Source organism: Eulemur rufifrons, chromosome 13 (assembly GCF_041146395.1).
Source record: "Eulemur rufifrons isolate Redbay chromosome 13, OSU_ERuf_1, whole genome shotgun sequence".
In the NCBI taxonomy this organism is placed as follows: domain Eukaryota; kingdom Metazoa; phylum Chordata; class Mammalia; order Primates; family Lemuridae; genus Eulemur; species Eulemur rufifrons.
Genome location: NC_090995.1, coordinates 12,932,481 through 12,944,906, shown reverse-complemented (window position 1 = coordinate 12,944,906; position 12,426 = coordinate 12,932,481). Strand labels below are relative to the sequence as shown.

Sequence of the window (12,426 nt, the reverse complement as noted above, 5' to 3'; positions counted from 1 at the left end):
TTGGAGTCACAGGCTTGGTTTCCAATCCTGGCTCTGTTCCTTGTCATCTGTGGCCCCGGGCACGTCACTCAACCCCTCTGCACCTTGGTTTCCTCGCACATCAAATGGGATAAACATGTTGCCTCATGGGATTATGAGGACTGCGTAGGGGGACATGTCAAGGGCTTAGCGGACAGCCTGGCATCAGGAGCCACTGAGCAGATGGCAGTCACCTTCTAGTAAGGGAAGGAAGATTTGAAAATACGCAGGGCAAGGATGGGTATGGCTGGCTAGAACCTCTAATTGAGATGACAGCTAGAAATTTGGGAGACTCTTAAAAGTAACATTTTTTTCTGGTTTTGAAAAAATCAAGGTATAATTTACATGCATTAAAATGCACAATATGAAGTGTTCAGCTGAATCAGTGGACTTTTTGTATTAATAATTACTATGGAGTATTCCTTTATACAAATCAATGATTTGTTTAGCCATTATTTTGTTGATTCACATTTGGGTTATTTCCAGTTTTTAGCCCTTGGGCAGAAAGTTGCTATAAACAGTGTTGTACAGACATTCTTATGAATGTCTGGGCATTGGGTACACCCAGTGTATGTTTAACTTTATTATTAATAGAAACTGCTGGATGGCATTTCAAATGTTTGTACCCTCTCAGCTGCTGTGTGTGAGAGTTCCAGTTGGTCCCAAGCCTCTCCAGCATTTGGTATTAAATTTAAGCCATTCTTGTGGGTGTGTAGCAGTATCTCATTATAGTTATAAAAAGAGCATCTTAAGTAATTTTTTCTCAATGTGAAATAATGCATATACTTTAGAAAAATTAGGCATTGCAGAAGTATAAATAGTAAAAGGAAAAATCAGCCATACAAAATACTAGTACTCAGAAATGACTATTTTCATGTATTTCCTTATCGTTTTTTTTCACCCTCATTCATATATATTTTTGAAAATGTAGTTGACATTTTAGTTTAGTAGATAGATCTGGGCTTGGGCCCTGGCATCTATTTTTTTTAAAGATTCCACAGCTGATTCTGGCCTGCAGCCGTGCTGAGACCACGTTCAACCCTCCCCCCTTTCCCTTATATCTTAGTGTCTGGTCTGGTGCCTGCTCCTCTCTCTGTATTGACTCACTGCATGAATGAGTGAATGTTTTTGTTTTTTGTTTTGGGAGACAGAGTCTCTCTCTGTTGCCCGGGCTAGAGTGCCGTGGTGTCAGCCTCGCTCACAGCAACCTCAGACTCCTGGGCTCAACCGATCTTCCTGCCTCAGCCTCCCGAGTAGCTGGGACTACAGGCATGCGCCACTATGCCCGGCTGATTTTTTCTGCATATTTGTTTTTAGTTGTCCAGATCATTTCTTTCTATTTTTTTTTTAGTAGAGACGGGGGTCTCGCTCTTGCTCAGGCTGGTCTCGAACTCCTGAGCTTAAATGATCCTCCCGCCTCGGCCTCCCAGAGTGCTGGGATTACAGGCCTGAGCCACCGCGCCTGGCCGAATGAATGTTTTTATTTAGATGAGGGACTTCATCCCCAGCTAAGTTGAAGTTGACTTTTCCAACAAGTTTCTTAAGTGCAGTTTTTCTCTTTTTTCCCCTTTTCAGACACCATAGTGATGGGATCGTAAGTGTATTTTTGAGCATAGCCTTCATTTTTTTAAAAGTAGAGAGAGACTAGTACAATTAGTCCTCTTTACCCATCACCCAAATTCAACAGTTGTCAAGAATTTGCTACATCTGCTTCATCTATCCTTCCCGGCCCCCCCCCCCAAGTTTTCCTTTGTGGAAGTAATTTTTTAATTAAAAAATTAATTACAGAACCAGTATATGAGCAATGTAGAAAGTTAGAGAATAACAACAAAAAAGCAATTAGAAGTATCAGTCTCATCTTAATGTGTGTCCTTTTAAGGAAGTATTTCAAAGCTAATCCCAGGGATCATGTCCTTCTACCTTTACAAACTTCAGTCTGCATCTGAAAAACCAGACTTTTTTTAATATAAGAACCTAGAGCCGGCCGGGCGCGGTGGCTCACGCCTGTAATCCTAGCACTCTGGGAGGCCGAGATGGGAGGATCGTTTGAGCTCAGGAGTTCGAGACCAGCCTGAGCAAGAGCGAGACCTCGTCTCTACTAAAAATAGAAAGAAATTAGCTGGGCAACTAAAAATATATATAGAAAAAATTAGCCAGGCATGGTGGCGCATGCCTGTAGTCCCAGCTACTCGAGAGGCTGAGGCAGGAGGATCGCTTGAGCCCAAGAGTTTGAGGTTGCTGTGAGCTAGGCTGATGCCATGGCACTCACTCTAGCCTGGGCAACAGAGTAAGACTCTGTCTCAAAAAATAAAAACAAATAAAAAAAGAACCTAGAGCCATTCTTATACTTAACTAAATTAATAACAACAAAATTAATTTTTAAAAAGTACTTGGGAAGGAAAGCAGTGGTAATCAGGAACGAAAGCAGTGATAATCAGGAACACAAAGGAGGGACTGGGAGGTAAGTATAGCCAAGTTGCCTAATTTCTATCCTACAAATTGTAACTTCACGAAGGCCCCGGGGAACGGCTTGGATGCGGAGTGTCTAGAGCTCAGCCTTGCAGCAAAATCACGGCGAGAAAAGGCGGCAGAAAGCAGACTGGAAATCTGTGCGGTTGTGTGACAGTGTAGTTGACGCAGTAATTAACATCATAATAAATGTGGCGATTAATGAATTAAAGGAGAGTGAGATGGAGATCAGTGGTCTGTTTCTGGGATCCATTCTTGGTACTGGCTTGTTCAGATGATATAAAGATCGTTCTAGTTTTTAAGCCATTGCCTGTGCATCGACTGTTCCCTCTCCCTTGGGGAGAATATTTCTGTTGTCCTTTAATCCCAGTAGCACCGGTCCCTCTCGCTCCCCAACCCAGACCTGGGTTGGTTACTGTAACTGCCTTACCCTGCTCTCTTATTCAGTCAGGTCAGTCACCCTCACGGGTCGGGAAGGAAGTTGGGGGTGGTGCGGTAGGGTGTCAGCCTGGCTTCCCAGCCAAGGCCTGAGCCCCTCGGAGGAACTTGTCATGCCAGGAAAAGGATAGCACTGCCAACAGTTGGTGCTGGGATAGGTAAACCCCTCCCACCCAGTTCTGTAATAATTGGGTAGGGAAATGCAAGTATAACCCACATCGACAAGAGTGAGCGTGCATTTATAAATGTACGACTGCATGCATTTTCCAAAGTGAACTCACTCGTAGGCCTGCTCATCTAGACCAAGAAATAGAACATTGCCAGTATCCCATAGTGTCCCCTTCCAATAACTGTGGGATAGGGGAGTGTATTTTTGTGCATTCCAAACCAGATTTAATTTAAAATTTGTAGAAACAGTGTTCAAAGAGATTTCTCTTTCATGCTGTCCCTCTATAGGTTCACCTATTGTTGAGTTAGTGAAGCTTATGAGTGAGTAGTGTTCTTGCTCAGACTAGTGTAAGTGAGTTTTTCCTGAGAGGGTGTGTTTGGGACGCGGAGCTTCTGCCTTTTGGCACATGCGTCATTGATAGATTAACGGTGCACTTCTGTTTATAAGCTACTGTGTTCTCTTCTGAGCTGTAGGGGAGCCTGATTTTCTTCATTGCTGGCGTAGGAAGCTTGCGTTACGACTGGAGGGCGGAAAGACGAGTGTGATTTATAAACGGGCAGTTATTCCAAGAGTTCACTCAGCTCATTTAGAGTTAATTATGTCTGAGATGGTTTTAACTTCTGTCTCCATTTCCACAGGCCTTGCCTAGCTGGTATTATTTATGTGTGAGTGACATGCTGAAGGCACAGGCCACAGGGCAGCTTGTGCAATTAATCTCTTACATTAGACAAAGGGAGTCCTAATTTGATTTCCTTCCAAGCATGTTGGTTTGGCCGGAGTGTTTGGTATATGGACAAAGTTCAAAATGTTTATAGATTTACTTCGCAAAACTGGCTTCTGACAGAAAAGGAAAAAATTTTCCTAGATTCAGGGTTTCACAAATTGAAGAATTGTGGATTGCTCTGAAGGATCATGATTCATTTATTAAAAATAACTGGGTTTGTTGAATTCTGACCATTGTCAAAGTTTGAATAAGGTCTGTAGATTAGACCATTAATATGTTGCATTAATGTCCGCCTCCTTGATTTTGATAATTGTTCTGTGATTAAATAAGTGAATCTCTCTGTCCTAAGGAAACATGTGCTGAAATATTTGGGGGCAAAGGGGATGAAGTCTACAAATGTATTCCAAGGGGGTCAGAGAAAAATATCTTTTTATACACATAAAGATAGGACAATAAAGCAAATGTGGCAGAATGTTGGCAATTAGCAAATCTGGGAGAAGTGACCTATTGTGTCAACTTTTCTGTATACCTGCAGTTATTAAAAAACAGATCCTCCTGAGTTACACCTGGGAGTGGAATTGCCAGGTCATAGGATCTGATGTCTTTGAATTTACTAGGTAGTGCCAAATTGTTTTCCAGTATGGTCGTACTAACTATATTCCCATTGCTTCACATCTTCACCAATACTTGATATTATCAGATTTCAAATTTTTTTTTTTTTTTTTTTTTGAGACAGAGTCTCACTCTGTTGCCCGGGCTAGAGTGAGTGCCGTGGCGTCAGCCTAGCTCACAGCAACCTCAAACTCCTGAGCTCAAGCAATCCTCCTGTCTCAGCCTCCCGAGTAGCTGGGACTACAGGCATGCACCACCATGCCCAGCTAATTTTTTCTATATATATTTTTAGCTGTCCATATAATTTCTTTCTATTTTTAGTAGAGATGGGGGGTCTCGCTCTTGCTCAGGCTGGTCTCGAACTCCTGAGCTCAAACGATCCTCCCATCTCGGCCTCCCAGAGTGCTAGGATTACAGGCGTGAGCCACCGCGCCCGGCCAGATTTCAAATTTTTATCAATCTTATGGATCTCATAGTATCTAATTGTGGTTTTAGTTTGTATTTATCTGATTATAGTGAGTCTGAGCATCTTTTCTTTTTTTTTTTTTTTTTTTTTTGAGACAGAGTCTCGGTCTGTTGCCCAGGCTAGAGTGCCGTGGCATCAGCCTAGCTCACAGCAAACTCCAACTCCTGGGCTCAAGCGATCCTCCTGCCTCAGCCTCCCGAGTAGCTGGGACTACAGGCATGCGCCACCATGGCTGGCTAATTTTTTTTCTCTATATATATTTTTTTAGTTGTCCATATAATTTCTTTTTACTTTAAGTAGAGACAGGGTCTCCCTCTTGCTCAGGCTGGTCTCGAACTCCTGAGCTCAAACGATCCACCTGCCTCGGCCTCCCAGAGTGCTAGGATTACAGGCATGAGTCACCGCAACGGCCTAAGCATTTTTTCAAATGTTTAGTCATTAAGGATACTCTTTATAAATTGCATATTCTTAGCCATTTTTTAAAAACAGTGTTCTTTGACATTTTCCTATTAATATTTTTGTGTGTTTAAATATATTCTGGAAATTAATCCTTTGTCAACTACATGCATTGCAGTTATCCACATGGTTTTGAAAGATGCTTAAGCAAAATATAAAGTTGAGTTATACTTTATTTGAGTTATTCAGAATAAACTAGGTAAAGGGGCAGAGAATATATTACACATCAAGTGTGTAGGGGCTGAGGGGTTGGCCTCTGTTTGCAGGTCTCTTTTCTCTTGTCTCTGTTGAATAATAGTGGGCAACTTGAGCTTGCATTCTTGTCTCTGGCCCTTCTGGAAAAGGTTATTTTTAGAAATGCTGTCTGCTGTCCCCAGTGTATTTCATTTAGAGATTTGCTGAATAACTTATTCTTCCCTCCTGCTCTAGATGTAAAAAAAAAAAAAAAAAAAACTGTACATTGCTAAATAATGAAACGCTTGCACTGCTAAATATTGGCCAGTACTTGGGTTGAGTAAGCTGCTTTGAGTGGTATTGCGGTGCCTACAGGGTAAGAGGTTATCAGTAGGGACAGTGTCTTGGTTCGTCCTCTGATACTAATTGAACCTTTTATGGAGATGGTGAAGAAAGGCTAAACCGCTTAGACTTGACTTCTGAAAAAAATAACCTAATGATCATTCAAGAACATACTTTATTGCTCTAATTCTTAAGGTGCTTGGGTATTAGCTTTGGATGTGGGGCAAAAACAGCCAACCGCCCCCCCCCAAAACCTACCAAAAAATCCAAAACCTAAAATCATAAAGCATTAGCCTGTTTATTTATTTATGTAGAGACAAGGTCTGGCTCTGCATGTTGGAGTGCAATGGCGAGATCATAGCTCATGGCGGCCTTCAACTCCTGGGCTCAAGCGATCCTCCCACCTCGGCCTCACAGAGTGCTAGGATTATAGGTGTGAGCCACCAGGCCTGGCCCATGAAAAAGTTTTAATATATGGTGCTTCTGTGCACTTTGCTTACTTTTCTGGAGGAGCCTGTGTTTTTCTTATTAAATGATTTTTATATATTAAAATATCAACTTTTTGCCATTTGTGGTAAATATCTTTTGCCATTTTGCTTGCTTTTTTTTTTTTTTTTTCTTTTTTTTTTGACAGAGTCTCGATCTGTTGCCCAGGCTAGAGTGCAGTGGCATCAGCCTAGCTCACAGCAACCTCAAACTCCTGGCTCAAGCGATCCTCCTGCCTCAGCCTCCCCAGTAGCTGGGACTACTGGCATGCGCCACCATGCCCTGCTAATTTTTTCTATATATATTTTTAGTTGTCCAGATCATTTCTTTCTATTTTTAGTAGAGACGGGGTCTCGCTCTTGCTCAGGCTGGTCTCGAACTCCTGACCTGCAGCAATCCTCCCACCTCGGCCTCCCAGAGTGCTAGGATTACAGGCGTGAGCCACACCGCGCCCGGTCTCCTTGCTTTTTGACTTTATGTTTTTTATCAGGGGAGGACAGAAGTCTTTATTTTTGCACAGTCTAGACCTGTACTTGGGAAGAGTTAGTTTCTGTGAGTTCTTTGGCTAATGGCACGTGGGGAGGAAATCCAAGCAAAATGGTTTTAAAGGACCCAAATTGCTCCAGAATGAATTGAAATTGCTGGGTAGAGGCCATCGCATGCAGACATAGGGATGTCTTCTCTCCGCCCGCTGCAGTTGCTTGGCTGTTACCCGAGATCTGCTGCATGTCGCCTGTTAGACTTGTTTACTTGTGTCGTATTTTCTACACAGAGTTGCTCCTGCGGTCAGTTGTTCTGTCCTACAGCATTTTCTCATGTCCTGCTGCTTTCTTTTCAGGTATTATCGAAAGAGATGAGTCACCCATGGAGAAAGGGCTCTCTGGCCTGCGAGGAAGGGACTTTGAGCTGTCTGACGTGTTTTATTTCTCCAAGAAGGGACTGGAAGCCATCGTGGAAGATGAGGTGACCCAGAGGTTCTCCTCAGAGGAGTTGATGTCATGGAATCTCCTCACAAGAACCAACATAAACTTCCACTACATCAGTGTAAGGCTCACCCTGGTGTGGGTGCTGGGCGTCCTAGTGCGCTATTGCGTCCTCCTGCCTCTGAGGTGAGTCACCTGCCCGTAACGCGTGTCATCGCTCCGCTTTGGTCTTGAATCGTGTACGTAAGGGCCACGTAAGAGCTCCGTGGCACTAATTCCACCCCGTCCCGCTTAGGAAACACCATCAAGCGTGACCTCTGCGGGGGGTGTATTAAGCATCTCTTCTCCTTTTACGTTTTCCCCCAAATGAAGGTGTGCATTCGGAATCCAATATATTAAACAGGTCTTATAATTGGATCCGCCTTGCTGTTACAGTCGTAGATGATTTGATGTTGGCTAGACAAGGGGAGTCAGCAAAAAGAGGAGGAGAGAGGGTTGACGGTTTCCCATTCATGGTGTCCACCAAACTATGGCAGCTGACCAGAGCCCGGTGCCCTCTTGGCCGGGCTGTCACACGGTTCCCAGCTGCACGGGAGAGAACAAATTCCCGAGAGTGGGGACCACGTGGAGAGAGCCACTCGGAAGTGTGAGTTCGTTCCTTCTAATTCCATGGTGATCACCGACTTCTCTTACTATAAAGCTCCTCACCCGGGTCCCCTGCTGCTTCTGAGCTTGAGTGCCGCCTGAGAAGGAGGCCGTCTGAAGCCCAGGTTAGCGGAGGCACAGTGTGGAGCGTGAGTGGGAGACACCGGCGGTGGGATGAAGCTGGCCAAGGTCTGCTGAGCATGGCGGTGGCGGTAGCTGGCTACGGACCAGCCACGACATCGTTGTTAACCGTCTTGCTTCATTTCCCTGGACGTGGCCGTGGTGTGCTCACAACAGGGCTTTGCAGGCAGTTGTTACCAGCCAGCTACAGTTGACACAGGAGTTGAAACCTCTTCAGCATCCCCAGGGTGGCCTCTGCTTGCCCCATCCAGATTTATTACAAGGGAAAGCATTGCTTAAGTACAGGCACACGCAGATTTCCAAGTTCTTTCTGTTGTCTTTTGCTCGCGTTGCCAGTCCAGACAGGGTGTAGCATGTCTATTGGGACTCCTTTCCGTTGTGATAACAAAGCAAAATTCAAGGTTTCACGTGCACTTTTGCCTGGACCTCATCCAGAGCTCCCAAAGTGGGGGGTTCGAGTACTCTGGAAACGCACAAAACTGTCTACTGGTGTGCAGGAAGGAAATATTAGAGCTTTTATTAAATATTTATTAAAAGCTTCTATTCTGTAATATTTATCATTAGAGCATCCATTTGTTCTGTTTTTATTTTTGAAAAGAAATGAAGCTTTAGTAAAGTTTAATGTATGGACGAGTTCTTGCATCCTCACCTGGTCCATGGGTCCGACACCGTATCCAAGGTAACCGGAGGGAAGAGTGAGGAGTTCTACAACACAGAGTACTTGAGATGCCCTCAGTGCTGTTGGTTAGCTCTCGCCATGCTGTGGGGGCCCAGAAAATGGGGTTGTGATTCTGTCATCTAGTTTTAACTAAACTAACGCTCACAAAATGGGTCAGTGGTGTAAAAGATCCAGTAATGGAAGCATCCACCGCGTCTCAGCCTTTTGGCTAAGATCAAGAGCAGTAATGTGAGCATCTAAGAACAAAAAGAAAATGGAAAACTTAAGACTCTTTAGTACCTACTAAGAGTATGAAGCAGAATTTTCTGGCCTGTTACTCTAGCAAATAAAAAGTTTCAATAGCTTTGAACCCAATTGTTAAACACATTAAAATGCAACCCTTTCTGATTTAATGTGTAGGAATAAGTGATTCTCATTAGGACAAGGTGGCAAAACATTCTTTAAAAATGTTTGCGTAATTTATGGATTGATTTAAAAATGATGTAATTGCATCAGTGACTAACATGAACACAAGAGTCTAAAGAATGTGACGTTTGAATTGCTATGTCAAAAGATGTTAAACCAAGACTTTAACAAGATTTAACACCTTAACAAGGTATTTATAGGGAAGCATATTGAAAATGCTTTGTTCTCGCTCAAAATATAATGAATAACGTTAATTATACATATTAACATCTATTAATATAGCATTTAAATTATAATCATAATTAGTAATGATATGGTTATATTAATTATAAAATTAACACATTATATTTATCGATGTATTAATGCATTATTAATTATATTTTGAGTGAGGCCAAAATATTTTGCAACATTAATGTATATTATTTTATTTATTTGTTTTTTTGAGATGGGGGTCTCACTATGTTGTCCAGGCTGTTAGCTGTTTTTTTGGTTGTTTTTTTTTTTTTAAATCATCCTCTAATGTAAAACCCGAGATTGGTTAAGATGAACTATTCTGTGCTCCGAATGTCTGGTCAGGAGGTGAAGAGTGAAAGTGGTCAGGAGTAAACCAGCTCGACCCTCCCCAGGGTCGCTGCTGCTCCTGACTGTTGACCTCAGGCAGCCGCTGTGGCCCCCCCAAACCCGCAGGCCTTCCCGAGGCCGCAGCGGGGGTTCCCTTCAGTCTGGCTCCTGAGCGAACGCCCCATGCGTCCGGCAGGATGGGGTGAGGCTCTGCAGAGAACCAGAAGCCACAGATCTGGTTCGATTTGAGAGGGCAGTGAGATAATCTAAGTTTCTGCTTTCTCCATTTGACAGAGTAGAATGGTTTCAAGCATCTCATTAGTCAAATGTAATTAAACTACCGATTTTTCTTCAGTTTTGACTAAATCCCATTTATTTTGAAGAATTGTAAATCTTAACCTTTTCTTTTTGAGTAGTTCTGTTTGTATTTCTAAAAATTTGTATTTTCCTTTTGAAGAGAAAATATACGCATATTAAAAGCACTTTTCAAAAATGAGAAAATGTCTCCATGGGGATTGGCGTTACTGTCGGTCACCCTGTGCTAGCGTCTGAGTTATCTTGAACCGTGCAAAAGGCCAACAGTTAGATTTGCATCAAAGGATTCCTGCCCGGTGATCTGTTTTAATGTTCTTCTTATGAAAGAGCCTTTAAATATATTTCTTTCGCTAGCCCTCTTAGCCCTTTGATGATTATACAGATCGAACTGGACAGTCTTGTGAAAAAATTCCCAGGCCTTCTCTGTGCACGTATAGACTAGCTACACACGTGTGCTTGTTGTTATTCCGAAAATGGTATCATATTCACTCTATTTTTCTGAAACTTACTTTGCTTTTTGTCCCTCAAAATGTATTGGGAACATTCTTCCATGTCAGAATCTACAGATTTAACCAATTCTTTTGATGACTGTATCATATTCTATAATGTGGATACCCCACAACTTATTTACAGCTTTATTATTTATGAAATTTTAGGTTACTTCCCTACTATTCGACAAACTTTTTCATTGCCTTTTTTTTTTTTTTTTTCTTTTTCTTTCTTTCTTTTTTTTTTTTTTAGGTTTACTTTGGCTTTCATTGGGATCAGTTTGCTGGTTGTAGGAACCACACTGGTGGGGCAGCTGCCAGCCAGCAGGTGAATGTTTTTCTTCTATCCGGCCAGAAGTGAGATTGTCCTTTTCCTTAGCTGTGTCCACAACGAGAATATTTGTTTGGTTCTTATGTCTTGCATCATGTTCATGGTCTCTTATTAGAATTCTGCTCACTCTGTCTTCGTAGTCTTCGTTTGATTTTCCGTCTTACTTCCATATAAATTGAAAGAAGTTGTTTTTTCAAAGGAGAAATGAAGAGAAGACAGAAAATGAACTGAGAAACTCAAAGCAAAGAGAGTCTTATATGTTGGCAGGCTCATAAGACCAAGACCAAAGAAGCTTCAGTTTCAGGAATTTATCTGAATAGTCTAGTAGGGCAGGAGCTACTTTGTGTCAGAGTTATGTCCAGCGCTCTTGGTAAACTTTTGCCGTCTCATACTAAAATGCACGGATGAGGCCGGGCGCGGTGGCTCACGCCTGTCATCCTAGCACTCTGGCAGGCTGAGGCGGGTGGATCGTTTGAGCTCAGGAGTTCGAGACCAGCCTGAGCAAGAATGAGACCCCGTCTCTACTTAAAAATAGAAAGAAATTAGCTGGACAGCTAAAAATATATATAGAAAAAATTAGCCGGGCATGGTGGCTGTGCCTGTGGTCCCAGCTACTCGGGAGGCTGAGGCAGGAGGATCGCTTGAGCCCAGGAGTTTGAGGTTGCTGTGAGCGAGGCTGACGCCACGGCACTCTAGCCTGGGCAACAGGGTGAGACTCTGTTTCAAAAAGAAAAAAAGAATGCGCCGCTGAGACTGGAAGGGTTGAACCGTGCTTCCTCAGCAGAGCAGAACAGTGTCAGGTGCAAAAGAGCAAAGTAAAGCTTGTATCGTGTCGTTTCTTAGGAGTGCTCAGAACTGCACAGTAAAATGTTTTCTCTTTCCTGCAGCCTCAGAAACCGGCTGAGCAAACTGGTGCATCTGACGTGCTGCCGCATCTGCGTGCGGGCCTTCTCCGGCACCATTCACTACCACAACAAGTGAGTGTCCGCCGCCCCCGCCGCCCGTCTCCGGGCAAAGCCGGTGGGGATCGGAGTGGGAGGAAGCCGGTGGAGCCCGAGCATTTGCAGTGTTCACCCCTCCTGCTTAGGGTGCCCCAGGACGCACAAAAGCACTGAATACAAAGAGCTCAGTTTGCAGAAGGAATGTCCTCATACACATGCAGTGGTGCCTAATAATTGCGCGTCTCCAGTGTGCAGGCCAGACCCTGTGTGGTGGACACGGCTCGCTCGCTGTGCGGGGCACGGATGGAGAGCTCTGGGGTGGGTGGGTTGGGATCGGGTAGTGAGTACACAGCAGAGTCGGGTTTCGAGCCGGGTCTGTCTGGTGTGAAAAGTAGTGATGGTGACAGGCCCCGTGGGGTGGGGAAGGGGACTCGAGGTGGAGTCCCCAGGCCTGGTTTCCGGGCCCAGTGCTGCCACTTCTAACATCCACGCCTGAGCCTTCAAACAACCTTCTGCTTGTCTCACCCCGCATCATAGAGAGCAAAGGAAGCTAAGCAAAGTTATTAGCTCTGGGAAAGGGATTTTGATTGCTTTTCAATGTCTGTTCTTGCTACCTCAATGTTATTTTTTATAATTTAACATC

General features: G+C 43.6%; 1 protein-coding gene across 2 annotated transcripts in view; it reads left to right on the top strand.

The window, feature by feature from the left end:
- The window catches only part of GPAT3 (glycerol-3-phosphate acyltransferase 3), a 48,698-nt gene that overhangs the window by 22,083 nt on the left and 14,189 nt on the right, over nt 1-12,426 (top strand). For both annotated transcript variants that reach the window (XM_069485548.1, XM_069485547.1), the window contains 3 exons: nt 7,193-7,463; nt 10,765-10,839; nt 11,730-11,819. In XM_069485548.1, coding sequence (XP_069341649.1) covers nt 7,193-7,463; nt 10,765-10,839; nt 11,730-11,819 — 436 coding nt within the window. The remainder of the gene's footprint in view (nt 1-7,192; nt 7,464-10,764; nt 10,840-11,729; nt 11,820-12,426) is intronic.